The 16,420-nt window shown below is 38.8% G+C and overlaps 1 protein-coding gene across 8 annotated transcripts in view; it reads left to right on the forward strand.

Moving 5' to 3' along the window:
- The window catches only part of abr (ABR activator of RhoGEF and GTPase), a 148,770-nt gene that overhangs the window by 111,781 nt on the left and 20,569 nt on the right, over positions 1 to 16,420 (forward strand). Inside the window, exon 1 of one of the 8 annotated variants that reach the window (XM_057821272.1) lies at positions 13,011 to 13,521. The exons of the other annotated variants lie outside the window; for them this stretch is intronic. Within the exon in view, the coding sequence (XP_057677255.1) occupies positions 13,336 to 13,521 (186 nt within the window). The 5' untranslated portion in view covers positions 13,011 to 13,335. Of the gene's footprint in view, positions 1 to 13,010; positions 13,522 to 16,420 lie in introns of those variants that run through there. 8 annotated transcript variants of the gene reach the window in all.

The following is a 16,420-nucleotide window of genomic DNA, read 5'->3' on the forward strand; positions in this document are numbered from 1 at the left end:
ATGACATTTTTTTTATGCTTGTTAATTCACAAAAAACTTTTTGGAATACTTAAATTCTTTATTAAAGTACAAATAAACACGTAAATAACAATAATAAATCACAGAAAAACAATGAGGTCAAATGCTGATAGCTTTAACTAGTGCAATAGAATGGAATGTAAACAGATTCAGATCACTGACTTTGCCTTTCCAACATGATTCAAAACGATTCATAAAAAAATATCTAGCATTAATATTATAGTATACTACTATACAGTGGGGAGAACAAGTATTTGATACACTCACAATGGGAAAACCCATTGGCAGTGTATCAAATACTTGTTCTCCCCGCTGTATATAATAGTATTGTAATAATTATTCATTAGCAATCAGATTTTTCATAAAGGGTGTCATTTTAAAGCTATTCTTAGTGTAGAATCTAAATTCTGAAGTATGTGGGATCAACTCCAGAAATGGTTATTTATATGACGAACATGACGTGCTTTTGTTTTGAAATGTTGTTTGAAGTGTTGTTACACTCCACAAAAATTGCAAATGCTGCTAAGCAGCGATTTTTCATGATTGAAGTGTCACCTTTTAACCGCAAGTTTGCGTTTTGGAGAAGACTGTCAATGTTTTATTGCAGCAGGTTGTCCCCCCCCCCCCCCCCCCCCCCAAATAGCCTCAATGTAGCAATGCTAACGTTTACAGTGTTTAATATAGATGTTTCCTTATTTTGTATGTCCGAACTTTAATTCTATGGCGTGTTGATGACCAATAAACATCTGTGAAAGGAACTGGAGTTTCATATGCCATCAACATGCACGCACAAATGTATGCACGCACACGGTGATAAAACACAGCCGTGAAAATTACCACCCTCATTTTTATTTACCGTGCGATAAATGGACTCGTTGCATAGTGCGACAGGCTTAGCAACTTCGATAAAACATGTCGTTTGTTAGTTAGTAGATGGACTTACAATCTGCCAGCTTTTTGTCTCCCGGCTTCCAAAATTACAACTGGGTGACGGCGCTTCAGGTCTTCATTCACAGCCCACGAGAAGCTTGGTATACAAGCTTGGCATTAAAGAGACAGGACACAGCAGTGTCCCCTCCTTTGTTTCGTTGAAATAATTCAATGTTTTGGCCACTCTGGTGTTCTTTTTTGGCTTTGTGCGGCTTTCCTCACTTGCCTACCGAGCGTCTGACATTTTCAACTTTCTTCACATATATTTTTTCAACCCTTCATTAACCGTCAATGGGATGTTGTGCTTGTCGACGCATTAATGTCATCCGTTGCGTCGACTAGCTGGGACAGCTCTGGATGTGTGTCCCTTTATCTATATAATGTATGTTGGTGTCAAATTGTCATGGTCTCATCCAGTCAGCCGATGTGTGAGGTCACACTGAACTCAAAGTCAAGCATCAGCGAGCATCACACAAACCACATTTAGCTTTAACCTCGCTTTACTGTATGTATAGTAATTATTCCCATACAAATTCTCTTCTTTGAACTTATCTCCTCTTTTGCATTTCATCTTTTTATCAATCTGATATTACGTACAGCCCTCGTGCTCCCTTGTATTTATCTCTACGCAACATTTTTATCCGCATGAACTCCTTCCAAGAAAGTAAGGGTCTGTTCTTTCACATGGCAAATACAACCAACCACTAAAACCAAGTAGCGTAAAATAGTCTGGTTCAGACAAATATTATGCTGGCACACTGCTTTTATGTTAATAGTCTGTAATTAACCATCTTGTAGGGTGTAACTGTGGTTTGGGGGGAGCTTTGGCAGTCTATCCAGAGCAGACTTTTCTCGTACGCGCAGTGGTGTGAACCACAGCGTTCTGTCTCATCGCATCTGTTACGTAGTACAGTATGTAGGTTTGATTTTAATAACATAAATAAGGTATGATCAAATATCACAGAGGGTGTGAATCGCTAGACTGAACGGCTAGGTGTTCACTCTGTGATGTTGATGTGGTGGAGCATGTTGGACTCTGGTTGACCCCATTTTAAGAGGAAAGACTAGCAAATGGGAAATAATCTTGACCTGAGAGAATGAATGAGTGTCTGTTCAAATTCTGAATTTCTGAAGCGCGTTTACATTTAGATTTTTCTCTGTTATCACATGGAGATGAAGGTTAAGCTAGCCACTGATTTATCCTTATGGTGCCTTTTTATTTATTGATTCCTGTTAACCTGTCATTGGTTGGAAAAACCCATTTGACCATCAAAACCATGGAGCTGAAATGTGTAGTTGACTTCCAAGATTTTTCAACTGCTCGGCCCAAGGCTGCTGGGCTTTGTTCAAATGTTTTACTGAAAATATTTTGGTTTTGTGAAGGAAAGTTAAGATTCTCGCCAGAAATGACTGTAGCGAGTTGTCCAATCAGGGGAAACAAGGCTTCAACTTGGTCAGGAAGATTTATAAAAGGCTTGCTTTAGGTGATTAATTGTCGTGGAAAGCTATTAAATCGGATTATACTCTCACGCTTGATATTTCTGTTCAATTTAACTTAGCTTTTATCTCTCATTAGCTCATTCATGGATGTTTAAGACTGTAGTGATCAAGACACGCTATACAAGATAGCTATACATATCTATTTCGTTCCACTTTATTCTCTCATCTAAACCAAAAATATCTCATGTCTCCCTTGGGGTTTTCTTCCCTCTCATTTCCCCCCCAAATTGTTTTCCCAGACATTCTTTCCAAAAAAGTGACGCATGGAGTGCTTGCGTATGTTTCCTACTTGCAAATGTTGGGGGTTAAAAATACACTTCAGCAGGGGTTGGCTGAGGTCTCATCTGTACCATCCAGACACACACATCGTCGTACTTGCTCCCCATTTATCGTCTCTGTTGAACCCGAGTTGTTTGACACTGTGATAACATGTCCTCTAAAGTCTAAGACATCCTGTGGAGACGTTTTAGTCATGTTTAGTGCCCATGTGGACCAAGGGGAATGACTTACTCAGTCTATAAGACTTGTTACTGCTTTGGCTGATGTTATGAGCCATATTCAATCACTTTAACGGCTCTGCCGTTTTATTTTAGAGAGATGTTTTTATGGATCTCAATTACAGAAGCACTCGGAAAATGTTTGTGTATTGTCTTTTGCAGTGTGGGGTTGCTTAACTCCCTCACCTAATCGGTTGCAAGCCGCCAATCAATTTTCGATTCGGTTTGGAATTCAAATTAAAAAATTTAAGGACACAGTATTTTTTAACTAGTTTTCATATCATGTCCATGAAATTCTTTTTTCCAAGTGGTACCTCGAAATACAATCGCTTCGACGCACAATCTTTTCGTCGTCCGATATAAAATTTGACTCGCCATTTGTTTCTACATCCGACGACATGCTCGAAATACGACGACATGACAACGCCGCAGACAGTTGTTTCTTGTGAGAGAAATCAACACAGGTTTCAAAAAAGTTGATACAGGTGGTGAAAAAAGGAAAAAGGTGACACTTACCATTCAAATGAATATGCAAATGATAGAAAAATATGAGCGTGGGGTGCGCATCCGTGAACTGGCTCAACAATACAGCCGTACAACGTCTACAATCTCCATGTACTCCGACCTCCGTTTGCCAGTCTTTATAAGTTAAGGTGACAGTTATTATTGTGGTAACATGGCCAAAGAAATCGTCAGCTTTGTCAGGTTTTTATCATTTATTTCAGAACTTGTCCAACACAACACGCCTACTGTCCGCCGCAGTTGACGGTGTTCTCAACAAAACATTACAAGTAAACTCTTAACCGCACTTCTCCCTCTCTCTGTCACATCAGCGACGCGGTGCATTCAGCTACAATACGCAAAACACGTCGGCCACATTAGAACCCGATTTGTTACATTATTACAGGAATTATTATTATGATTATTATTATTCTCCGGTTTTTATGAATAATTTATTTGTTTTGCTATGTGTAATTGCCAATTGTACCAGCAGTATTTATTAAGGCTTTAGTGCAGGTTTTTGGGTTGTTGAACGAGTTAATGGAATTATAATGTATTCTTACCCCGGTAACATACCAGAAATGTCAACGGCGCGTAAACGATTCCGCCGCGATAATGCAGTGAAATGCGGCCGTTAAAGTCAATCAGCCAATGCACACGAGTCGCAGTGCGGCCGCGCGTTGGACGCGTCCCAGAAGCGTTCAACGCGTCGTACGCGAAAAGAACAGCAGAGTTTGTTATTTGACGCGAGACGCGGCCCCCCTGCGTCAATACTACTAGGTAAGATCGGACAGACCGGAAGATACTCGTGTAAAAATACGGTGGATCCGGTCGATTTTCAAAATAATATGCAATCGTAACTTACTTTTCAAGTGCATCAGATCTCTTGAGGCTGCGGGTATATCAGGTCACAGTTTACTTGTTAGTGGTCTGCTATAACAACCAACACGACAGGACAGTATCAACTCTGCTTTTAATCTCGGCGCATCAGTACCCCCGTGTTCAATACAAAACCCTCCTACCACAACAAAACAAGTAGGAACTAATATTCACATAGGAACTAAAATTATACTACATAAAATGTAGAATATAAATGAATACTACATCACATTTGCAAAACATAAATACGTAGTAAAATAAATAATAGCCAATATAAATAAAATAAATTGAAATGAGCTAAAACACCTGTAATTAAGTGATAAGAATAATACACAAATCCTGCTACACAATTCAATTAATTTCTGCGTGGTGCTTTAACTTGAGAAAAAACATCAATAAAGCTTTAGAAAAATGTTAATAAGAAAAAATAATGATTGAGGAATTTAATTTGTAAAATATATCTTAAAATCTTTGTAATTGGGATTGCTTTTCACTTTAGCACAGGATTTTTTTCTTCTTTCTTCCAGAAAGCTGACCAATACGCGCGATCTGAAAGGCAAATGGTTGTTGTTTTATTATCTTTAAATACCTGCTACTCCCGCGCCATCTTGAAATTCTCGCGTGAACCGATGGAGCCGCTCCACAGACGCGCTGCTCGTAAAACGCGTCCTATGGAAATTGACGCCGAGCGTCACTGGTGCGTTATCGCGGCGGGATCGTTGACGCGGCTTTGACGTTTCTGGTGTGTTACTGGGATTATGGGAAAATCCTGCTCGACATACAACCATTTCGATTTACAAACAAGGTCCCGGAACAAATTAACTTCGTATGTAGAGGTACCAATGTGCTCTAATTTCAAGAATTCTGTACTAGGCCTGGGTGATGAATTTATTTTTGATTATTGAGAATGATTCACAAAATAATTAATACTTTTTTGTCATTGTTTATGGAAGGAAATCTAGTCGCAATTTCTATTTAGGTACAGCAGTTATTTGGGATGCCCTGATCCAATCACGTGATTGGAAATCAGGCCGATTGCACCATTTTTTAGAGGATCGGAATCTGGTGAAACGGATTCGGTTTTTAATTGAAAAAATGTTTTTCTGCTTCATGCTCACACAGGCTCTCACTGTCCCTCCTGCTGCTTTTTTTGGTCAGCAGGCAGCTGAGTTTGCTACTTAAAGTTAATGATGATTGACAGGTTTGTAGCTTTGATCTGGCGAGTGAAGACTCTGTAGCTCTACAATCAAAGGCACAAACGTTCCAATCTTTGTTGTCTAGAGGCTGTTCTTGGCAGTGTGAGCAACAAAGCATGAGTGAATTTGAGTGGACTCATATTAATTATACAAATGTTACAGATAGTGATTAAAAGTATGGCATTAAAGGTGATGCAATGAAACATGTGGGTGTGCAACAAATGCAAACAGTGTTGAGCCTTGGCAATATATATTGCTCCTTCAGGCCTAATTTATTTATATATATATTTTTTTTTTACTTTTTACTTTTTACTTTTTAATGGCTAAAAAATAACAAAATAATCCAGAAATACAGTGGCATTGCCAAAAAAATACAAAAATATATACGTTTTATTCTCCGCAACTGTCATGCCTTGAGTTAAATTGCGTTAGGTTTGCGCCCTAGTGTGTCTTGTCATGTGATTATCCATTGGTTTCACCTGCTGTGGCCTGCTCCTTGTGTGTTGACCAATCCGCTGCCTCTTGTGTCACCCATCTGTGCCTCATTGTCCCGTTACCTCATGTCTGTACTTAAGTTCCCCATGTGCTTTCTGTTCTTGTTCGGTCATTGTCTTTCCAAATGTCGATTTCGTGTCAATCCCAGTGTCTTTTTCTCCGTCCGAGCCTTCGGTCCTGTTTAAGTACGTTTTGGTACCTTTGTTAGTACCCTGAGTTTTGTCTTCCTTGCTGTTTTGTATCCTCTGGACTTTTGTTTAAACTTCGTGTTTTTGTTATGATTAAGTAAAACATTTTTAAGTTGATCAGCACCTTGCCTCGCCTCCTTGTTCCCCTGCATTTGGGTCCACGCATTCTGACAGCAACACTCCTGGAAAAAGAGGAAATACTGTAAAAAAAGTACAGTACTGCAGTGTTGTTAATAACGGCGTTACAATATAACGGCGTTACTAACGGCGTTATTTTTTTCGTTAATGAGTAATCTAATTAATTACTTTTCTCATCTTGGCAACGCCGTTACCGTTACTGAGGCGGGAAAGGCGTGCGTTACTATGCGTTACTAAGTTGGTTGAATAAAAAAAAGTCTGAGAGAAACGGACTCACGGGGACGAGAGCAGAGCAGGAGTGGGGAAGACGCCGTTGCAACCGCGATGCTAGATGGCTCCAATAATACCTGACTGCAGCCATAGCCGACAAACTACGCCCACATGACACGGTAGATATCATATTATAGAACTAGATGCAGATGACAGACACTGCTGCATTGCCAACATGTTTTAAGGACTACATGCGTTTGTAAACAGCCGCCATCTTAAAGCAGTACACCTCTCAGGAAGGCCCTGATGTAGAGATCCTTCCTAGCGAACCTAAGTAATTTTTTTTTATCTAAAATGCTCCTAAATCGGCAAAATCTTAACTTAAATCTATCTTTAAATGATGAAACAGTTTTAAAACTTACACATGTTTAAAGTAGACAGAAGGGAACTAATGCAATAACGGGAGAAATTTTAACAACTTTAACGATTGATTCACAACTTTAAATGACTTCCACACATAGCAAAGGTTACTAGCTAGTTATCGCAATACCCTTGTGTCTAGTTAAGTGGAGGGTAAAGAATTGGGCTTGGGCCAATTGTCCCCCAAACCCTTTAAGCTTCACATTGTGTGACCTGTTTTTTTTTTTTTTTTTTGGAGAAAAAAAAAATCCCTAGTTACTTTGCCAAGTAACTAATTACTCTTACATTCAGGTAACTGAGTTACTAACGCAATTACTTTTCTGGGAGAAGTAATTTGTAACTGTAATTAATTACCTTTTTAAAGTAAAATTAACAACACTGCATGGCACTAAATGCGTTAGTAGACAGCCGCCATCTTAAAGCAGTAGACTTTTTAGGACGGCTCTGTTGTAGACAACCTTCCTAGCGAACCTAGGTAACTTTTTATCTAAAATACTTCTAAATCGGCAAAATCTTGACTTGAATCTATCTTTAAATGATGAAACAGTTTTAAAACTTTCATATGTCGAAAGTAGAGAGAAGGGAACAAATGCAATAATGGGAGCAATTTTAACAACTTTTAACAGTTGATTCAGGGTAAAGGGTAAAGAATTGGGCTCAGGCCAATTGTACCAAAAACCTTCACAAAAAACTTCACATAGTGTGGCCAATGTTTTTTTTTTTTTTTTTTTTTTGAGGGAAAAAAAAAAGTAATTATCACCAATTACTTTGCCAAGTAACTAATTACTCTTACATTCAGGTAATTGAGTTACTAACGCAATTACTTTTTGGGAGAAGTAATTTGTAACTATAATTAATTACTTTTTTTCAGTAAGATTAACAACACTGCAGTACTGTAACATGTTTGGAACTTTTGTTCAAATAAAAACAAAAAACACAATTTTTTTTCTCAGTGTTGGATTGGGACTAGCTATCGGCAGATTCTCAAAATCAGGTGAATCGGACTCTGACTTAGGTGCCAAAATATGCGATCGGGACATTCCCTAGTAGTTATTAAATTGTATTTGGGGGCTGACAATACAAATAGGGGAAAAGAAAAAGATATTTAATATAAATAAATATTTAAGACGGGAGTTTCTTTTAAGCTAATAGGTCTCGACTTATTTTTTTTTAGTACCACTGACGCCGTTGGATTGGACGTCTAGCGCTGTCAATGGCAGTCAGTGAATTCAAGTTACTTCTTTTGAGGTTTCTCTGTGCTTCGTTATTATTGTTTTGTTAAAAAATTAGGGGGAGAAAGTAATCGGGGGGAAAAAATCATGAATCTTTTTTTTTTTTTTTAGGCCCAGTCCTAGTTCTCCATTAATCGTGACATCCCTACTCAAGGGCATTCGACACAAGATATTCTGCAGTAAACTGTAGTACTGTGTGTACCATTTGCAGGCATCAGTCTACCAGCTAATTCACTATGACTGTTCAACCCAGCAGAAAGACTTTGTGAATGCAGCATGGTGTCTTTTCTTTAGTAGAATATTTTGCCCTCTAGTAGAAAAGGAATGCGAGACAGTGGATGGAGATGGAGTTTGACAGGCATGCCCAGCCTCCTGCTGCATTGATCCATTTAGATAGACGCCTTTTTAAGAGCAGACTGCCCTTTCTGAATAAAGACGGCGATTCGCTTTTGACGTGTCTTGGAGAACGTGAGCTGGTGCGTGCGTGTGGTTGTCTGCAGATGACTTTTCAATGTAAGCAGACAGCCTTAGCGTAAAGGGGTTAAGTCACATTCATGGTGAATGACTTCCAAAGTGGGGAAGAACACTGGGAATGAGAACTGAAGCAGCGTGGTGAGGAAGTCATCTGCAACACAGGGCATAAGTAATAGGCAGGCAAAGAGGGTTGGGAGTGGGGGTGAGGCGATCTGTAGTGTGCTCAAGACCATAACCAATACCAAGAATTTTCATGAATGTACAACACTAAAAATCTTTTTTAGCACATTTTTTGACGTATCATATTCAAATATTCTTCTTTCTAAACCCACTTCCCCATCACAAATTAAAATACGACAATATGTCAATATGGTGATGAACTGTAATACTGTGATCGATATCATCCCACCAATAATCATTATCTTGTGTTAAAAGGTGTTACTTTTTAATAGGGCTGTCAAAATTATCGCGTTAACGGGCGGTAATTAATTTTTTAACTTAGTCACGCTAAAATATTTGACGCATTTAACGCACATGCCCCGCTCAAACAGATTAAAATGACAGCACAGTGTCATGTCCATTTATTACTTGTGTTTTTTGGTGTTTTGTCGCCCTCTGCTGGCGCTTGGGTGCGACTTATTTTAGAATTGTGTAATTATTGACATCAACAATGGCGAGCTACTAGTTTATTTTTTGTTTGAAAATTTTACAAATTTTATTAAAACGAAAACATTGAGGGGTTTTAATATAAAATTTCTATAACTGGTACTAACATTTATCTTTTAAGAACTACAAGTCTTTCTATCCATGGATCGCTTTAACAGAATGTTAATAATGTTAATGCCATCTTGTTGTTTTATTGTTATAAGAAACAAATGCAGTACTTATGTTCAGTATGTTGAATGTATATATCAGTCTTGTGTCTTATCTTTCCATTCCAACAATAATTTACAGAAAAATATGGCATATTTTATAGATGGTTTGAATTGCGATTAATTACGATTAATTAATTTTTAAGCTGTGATTAACTTGATTAAAATTTTTAATTGTTTTACAGCCCTACTTTTTAATAAAGGAATTAAAAGATTGCTACCAAAACTCATTGAAATATTCTTTGTCTGTAAGGAAGACAAAAGTTTGCGAGTTTTTTCCATTTAGAAATGGATTGTTTTTCCTCTGTAATAGTTGTATCGTAACTTGAGTTCTTGACCTGCGTATCAATAACTGTTGTACTGTATCGCCATATTACAAGATAATAATCGGCTTTGAAAATGAATAATATTAGTGGTTCGCAAGCTTTTTACACCAAGTGCTACCACCCAAAATATTTGTTCTCCAAATACTACCGTCATGACCAACTCTTATTATTATTGAGCAAAATGAGACTGTGGTTGTGATATTACAAGAAAGTAACACTTGGGGTGAATACATTTTAAATTTACTAAATGTAAATGAAGCCAACAAGGCGAAAATTGATACAGGTAGTACCCAGGTTACGACGTATACGACTTACGTGATTTCGAATTTACGACGCCTGAGTCTCGTGAGAGCGTGTACAGTCGTGTTAAAAAATTTTCAACCCATACAGTGGATAAGTGTTTTTGCAAGTTTGACATTCATTTTTCATCTTGTTTATAATCACATTACATAATGACATGTCAGATAGACAAATACAAATGAAATAACAAAAATATTTTTTGGAATATTCCAATTTATGGCCTTTCTGTGGTTACTTCATTGACAAAATTGTTCAACCCCCCAAGTCCACCACTCCTAAGAACAAAGGTTTCCACCAGGTGTTGTCAAACATCTGATGAAAACATCTGTAGATGTGAACGGAACCCTAATTGGCAGCGATTAAGCAGATTTAAAAGGACTGTGACACATGGCTCTTCTTGGCAGTTAGACATTTTTACAACATGTTGAAGTCCAAGGAATGGTAAAAAATGTTCAGAGAGGAGGTAATTTCACGTCATAGGCAAGGGTATGACTATAAAAAGATTGCAAAAGGACCAAAAAATTTTTAGAGCCGCAATTGGGAGTATAGTCCGCGAGTTTAAATCTAAAGGCACAGTAAAAACGCTACCTGGGCATGGTAGAAAGAGGTTACTGTCTGCAACTGCTGTGCGATACCTGAAGTGAAAGGTGGAGAAAAATCTCCGGGTGACAGTTGAGGAACTACGACAGGACGTGTCATAGAAGGTTTCATCCCATGCAAGAACTCTCAGGCGCACCCCCCTGCTGACTCCAATGCACAATAGGTATGCCAAAAACAATGTGGACAAACCTCAAAGGTTTTGGGATACTGTTCTCATTAGTGATGAGACCAAACTGGAACTTTTTGGGCCAATGGATCAATGGTATGTGGTAGAAAAAATGCCTATTAAGAAAAGAACACCCTATCTACTGTGAAGCACGGTGGGGGGTCAGTCATGCACTGGGGTAGTTTTGCTTCTTCACATACAGGGAATCTTCAGCGTGTGCATTCAGTTTAATACCAGGAGATCTTGGATGCAAATGTCATGCAATCATTGACTAAGCTCAGGCATGGGTGAGGTTGGACCTTCCAACAGGATAATGATCTTAAGCATACCTCAACATCTACCACATGTTGGTTGCAAAAGAAGTGCTGGAAGATACTGGAGCGGCCATCACAATCACCAGACTCAAATCCCATTGAAAATTTCTGGTGGTACTTGAAAAAGGCAATTGCAGCACGCAAGCCCAAAAATGTTAATGAACTGAAGGCCTTTGCCCATGAGGAATGGTCAAAGATACCTGTGGATCACTGCAAGAAACTTGTGTCAAGCAATGCTTCACGTCTAAAGGATGTTCGTGTTGCAAAGGATGTTGTACTAAGTACTAAAGTTATATATACCTTAAGTGTTCAATAATTTTGTCAATGAAGTAATCACATAAAGGCCATAAGTAGGAATATTCCCCCCAATTTTTTTTTTTATTTCAGTTGCATTTGTTTATTTGACATGTCATTATTTAATGTGATTATAAACAAGATAAAAAATGAATGTCAAACTTGCAAAGTCACTTATATACTGCAGGGGGGTTGAATAATTTTGAACACAACTGTACACACGTCTTTGCGCACACGAAGAAGGGCGCACGCACGAACAAGAGAGCACACACAAAGAGTGCAGCCAAGTGAGAGGGGACAGCTGCATGCCTGCGCGCACATTTGTTGCTTGTGAAGCATCCAGAGACAACCACTGTTCGTAACACCTTTTGTACTGTTAATTGTGCGTTTTCAGTTGTGGTCAAATACTTGGGACGGAGTTCATCTGATTGTTTTTGATGTGTGGACGCTAACTGATACATGCTAATCGTTCGTGTGGTTTGTTATTGCTGTATCAGAAGCACTTGTAAACGCAAATTTGAATTGTTGTTATTGAAGATGAGACTGATTTAATTTTATTTTATTTGAGTTTCATTCTGGAAGTGTTGATGTCATGAGCAGCTGAATAAAGTCAGCAAACCACACGGATGTCTGACATTGTCATTTCGGAGCTTAGCTCACTGTCTAGCTAGGACTTAGCTCCAACGTCTTGGTGAGGACAGTACAATGATGTATAAGAGATGTTTTTGGATAGTTATTTAGTGATTCGGAGGGTATGTAGGGGTACTTAAAGGGTTAATTCTGATTTACGCGGAACTTCAGGTTACATCACCAGCGTAGGAACGGAACTTGTTCGTAACTTGAGGACTACCTGTATTACAATTTTAGAATTTTATAGGGAAAACAATACCCCAAGTGTTAGAGAAAATAAAAGTTGAAATATTACCTACCCCGAAAAAACCCAAATTCAAATGGTCGGAGACGAAGTAGACTACTACAACAAATGCTAGTACAAGGCAGGTGTCCCAAATTAAACAATTGTTGTCATCTTTTTGTAGTAGGAAAAAAAGTTATTTTTATAGGACTAAAATAAAATTGTTCCATATAATAAATTTAGTATACATACCTTATAATTAAAAATCATAATTACTGGTAAGTAAAAGTTCTAAAAACAGTCGTTAAAGATCATATGTGTAGAACTTACTGAATTCAACTGGTCAAGTACATCTTTCACGTATCGGGCTTTTCTGCTGCTTACTTCCCGGCTGTGGTGACCAACTGTGGGAAAGGTTGACAAAAGGTCAAATGACTGAACAACAAAACTGTACAACACTGTGCTTTCGCTCATTGAGGGGTTTTGCCCCCACTTTTCTGGAGGTGTGTCCACCAACATCTGGAGAAGCCCAACAGCGCCAATGGCCGAGTGCGTTCTCCCTCCCCGTTCTGCCTCACTTGCTCACTCCCTCTCTCAGTGTGTCACGCTTGTGTGCTGGTAGTCCAACTGCACTCAGCGAGGAGATGTTGGCAGCTGACTGTGAATCCAGCTCCTAGGTGGAATTATTGCCAAGCTTGTTAAGAAACCATGGCAACATCTTGTCATCTTGCCATTTTCTAAAGTCATTTTTAAAATGAAGCTCTGACAGAATCTACCGGAGACTTTTTTTTTTTTTTCTTTGCCTCAATCACTCCATCAGGAGCTTCTGTTGTCTTGCGGGACTCCGAAAGGCTTCCTCCTCCTCCTCCTCCTCTTTGTAGTCGTGCTTCTTCCACCTGCGTCTTTTGGAAGAGGGCACCTGAGATTTTGGGATGACGGAGATCCTTGTGTCGGATATAAACCTCAACTCAGTATGCGAGCATCTGGAGCAGCAGTGCTGTGTGGACCAGAATCAGCACAACCTTTCCAGTCAGCCACAGACCCCTGTACTCAAGAGACACACCAACACCGGGGCCAAGCTATGGGGTCGCGTACGCAGCAAATTGCTCAGACAAAAGGTTTCTGCCCGGCGTATGCACGCACACATACATACACACACACGTGTGTTCTGCTTCTTTTATCACCTTTATCTTACTTTCGTTCCTCCTATTAATCACGGTACGCTACTTTTTAGTTTAGTGCGTTCCCTTTGCCTAACATTCATTAAAGAGTGGACTATTGTTCTTATCAACCTATCTGAATGGAACATACAAGGTGGTTTCTCATAACCTGCCTAAGCAGCTTTTCCCAAAATAGAAAATTCAATTATGATCACTTTGTCTTTTCAAATGTCAATTGTCATTTTCTCCGAAGGCCATGTTTGCCAAATTCCATACTGAAAACCAACTGTGTGAGTCTCTTCATTATATGAGTTCTATATATTTGCTGTCTTGGCAAGAATAGTCATAGCCTGAAATAAACGAATGAAATGGAATGAAAATGAAATAACAAGGCCCATTTCTGTATATGATTTTGAATGTAACTAACGGTATATGAAAGTAAACAAGTAACCTGTTTCACTACAGCGACAGATTAGAGCCCCCTTGTGCTCGATTGATGAACAGTCACAATGTTCACACAGTTGATCCAATCCCCCCCCTTTTAGGCGTTTTTAAAATTGTGAATGACTACAAAAATAATTAATTCAAGTTTTTCGGTTGTTGTAGTTTTTTGCCTAAAAGTAATTTAGCAACCCTTTATCCAATAGATTATTCTGTTCTTTGTGTAGTTATTACTTTCTCTGGGGGGCTGACAGCACAAATAGAGGGAGGGGAAAATATTATTTCAGACAAGAATTTTACTTTATTTACCCTTATTCAACATTTCCAGGGCAAGAGACTATTTTTTGGGTCATTTTTTAACCCCATGAAGATGACATTTTGGGTCACGTAGGCCACAATTCTACCAAGTATACTATAAAAGTTTGGCTTGCATGGCCGAAAAAGTAATGTTCACATATTATAATAACAATAATAATAATAAATATTACTAGAAAATAATAATAAAAGCAGAAATACCGTATACAGTGCTACCTCGGAATACGATCTTTTTGACATCCTGGTGTAAAATTTGACTTGCCATTTGTTTATACATCCGACGACATGCTCGAAATACGACGATTCATGACAGCGTCGCAGTTTCTTTGTTTTGCCGGAAGACAGACGCACGGCGGATTTTCTTATGAGAGAAAACACGGGTTCCAATGTTAGTGCAGCTGGTGATAAAGGTAAAAGGTTACGCTTACCATTAAAATAAGGATAGAAAAGATTGAAAAATATGAGCATAGTGTACGTATCCGTGAACCGGCTCAACAATACGGCCATATAATCTCTACGATCTCGATGGTCCTCTTCCAACCTCCGTTCGGCAGTCTTTATACGTAAGTTAAGGTGACAATTATTACTGTGGCAACATCGCCAGATTCGTAAAGTTTCCAATCATTTATTCCATCAACTTGTGCAACACCACATACCTACTGTCCACCGCAATTGACGCCAGCAACAAAACATTATAAGAGAAAAATCTCTACCGCACTCTCTATCTGAGGCCATGTCCACACGTAGCAGGGTATTTGGCAAAAAGAAGATATTTTTCTACGGTTTGACCTAACATCCACACGCGCACGCAGATTTAAACCAGGGTTCTTAAAAACGATGGGGAAGGTGAAGATTTGTGAATTCTGCATTTGTGGCTCCATCATGTGGACGCTGATAACCGAAGATTTACATCACTGGCTGCGACAAATTTTGTCCTCACGTCATACATGAGACCAATTTCTACATTTGGAGTATATTAAATACGCGCTTTTTTGCTTCCTTTTTTTTTTTTTTTTTTTTTTTTTTTTTTTTTTTTACAAACTCTTGCTGTGCTTCTTATTGAATAATGCGTATTTTGGACAATTATTTTATTGTTTTTAATGTACTTAAAAATGAATGAAAGCGGTTGGCTGTGGAAGTTTTTTTTTTTTTTTTTCCTACACAAACGTGCAGGTGTGGACGCAGTTATTTTTCCCCCACGTATTAGGGCAGAATCCTCGTTTTTAAAAAAAACCCTGCTACGTGTGGACATGGCCTCACTGTGACGTCAGCCACGCGGTGCGTTCAGGTACAGCACGCAAAAACCATCCGCCACATTAGAACGTGATTCGTTACATTATTAGAGGAATTATTATAATTAGAACATTAATCCGATTTTTATTTATTAATTCATTTGTTTTGTAATGTGTAATTGCTATTTGTAATACAACCAGCAATATTTATTAAGGATTTAGTGTAGGTTTTCGGCCTGTGGAACGAATTAATTGAATTATAATGTATTCTGATGGGAAAATCCTGCTCGACATATGACCATTTCGACTTACAAACAAGATCCTGGAACCAATTAAGTTCGTATGTAGCGGTACCACTGTACTCTGTTTCTTCTTCTTTTCCTTTCGGCTTGTCCCTTCAGGTGTCGCCACAGCGAATCAGTTGTCTCCATCTAACACTGTTCTATGAATCCTCTGCTCTCTCACCAACTACCTTCATGTCCTCTTTAACTACATCCATAGCCTCCAATAACACTGTGAAGTAGGCTTAAAAAATACATTCAACTTATTGTCTGCCATTGACAAAGATAGACGTCTAATTCATTTCAACTGGGAGAACAGACTGTAAATGCTCATCTTACAGTGCCACTGTCGGCATTTGACGTCCATTTTGATTGGAAAGGGCAAATGTTTATTCATTCGCTCTTCCCAGTGAAGGAATCTGACCTTCTAGCCAGACTGCCGGAATCACCCCAGCTGAACCGCCAGACTCGTGCTGGCGCAGATCCTACGATCCCGGCCAAAAGGCCAAACTCCGCGCGTTCACCTTAGTCTTAACCTCTTGTACTGACTCCATTTTGAAAGCTGGAAAAGCTTCAAAACACAAGTTG

This window comes from Corythoichthys intestinalis, chromosome 18 (genome assembly GCF_030265065.1).
Source record: "Corythoichthys intestinalis isolate RoL2023-P3 chromosome 18, ASM3026506v1, whole genome shotgun sequence".
Classification (NCBI taxonomy): Eukaryota; Metazoa; Chordata; class Actinopteri; order Syngnathiformes; family Syngnathidae; genus Corythoichthys; species Corythoichthys intestinalis.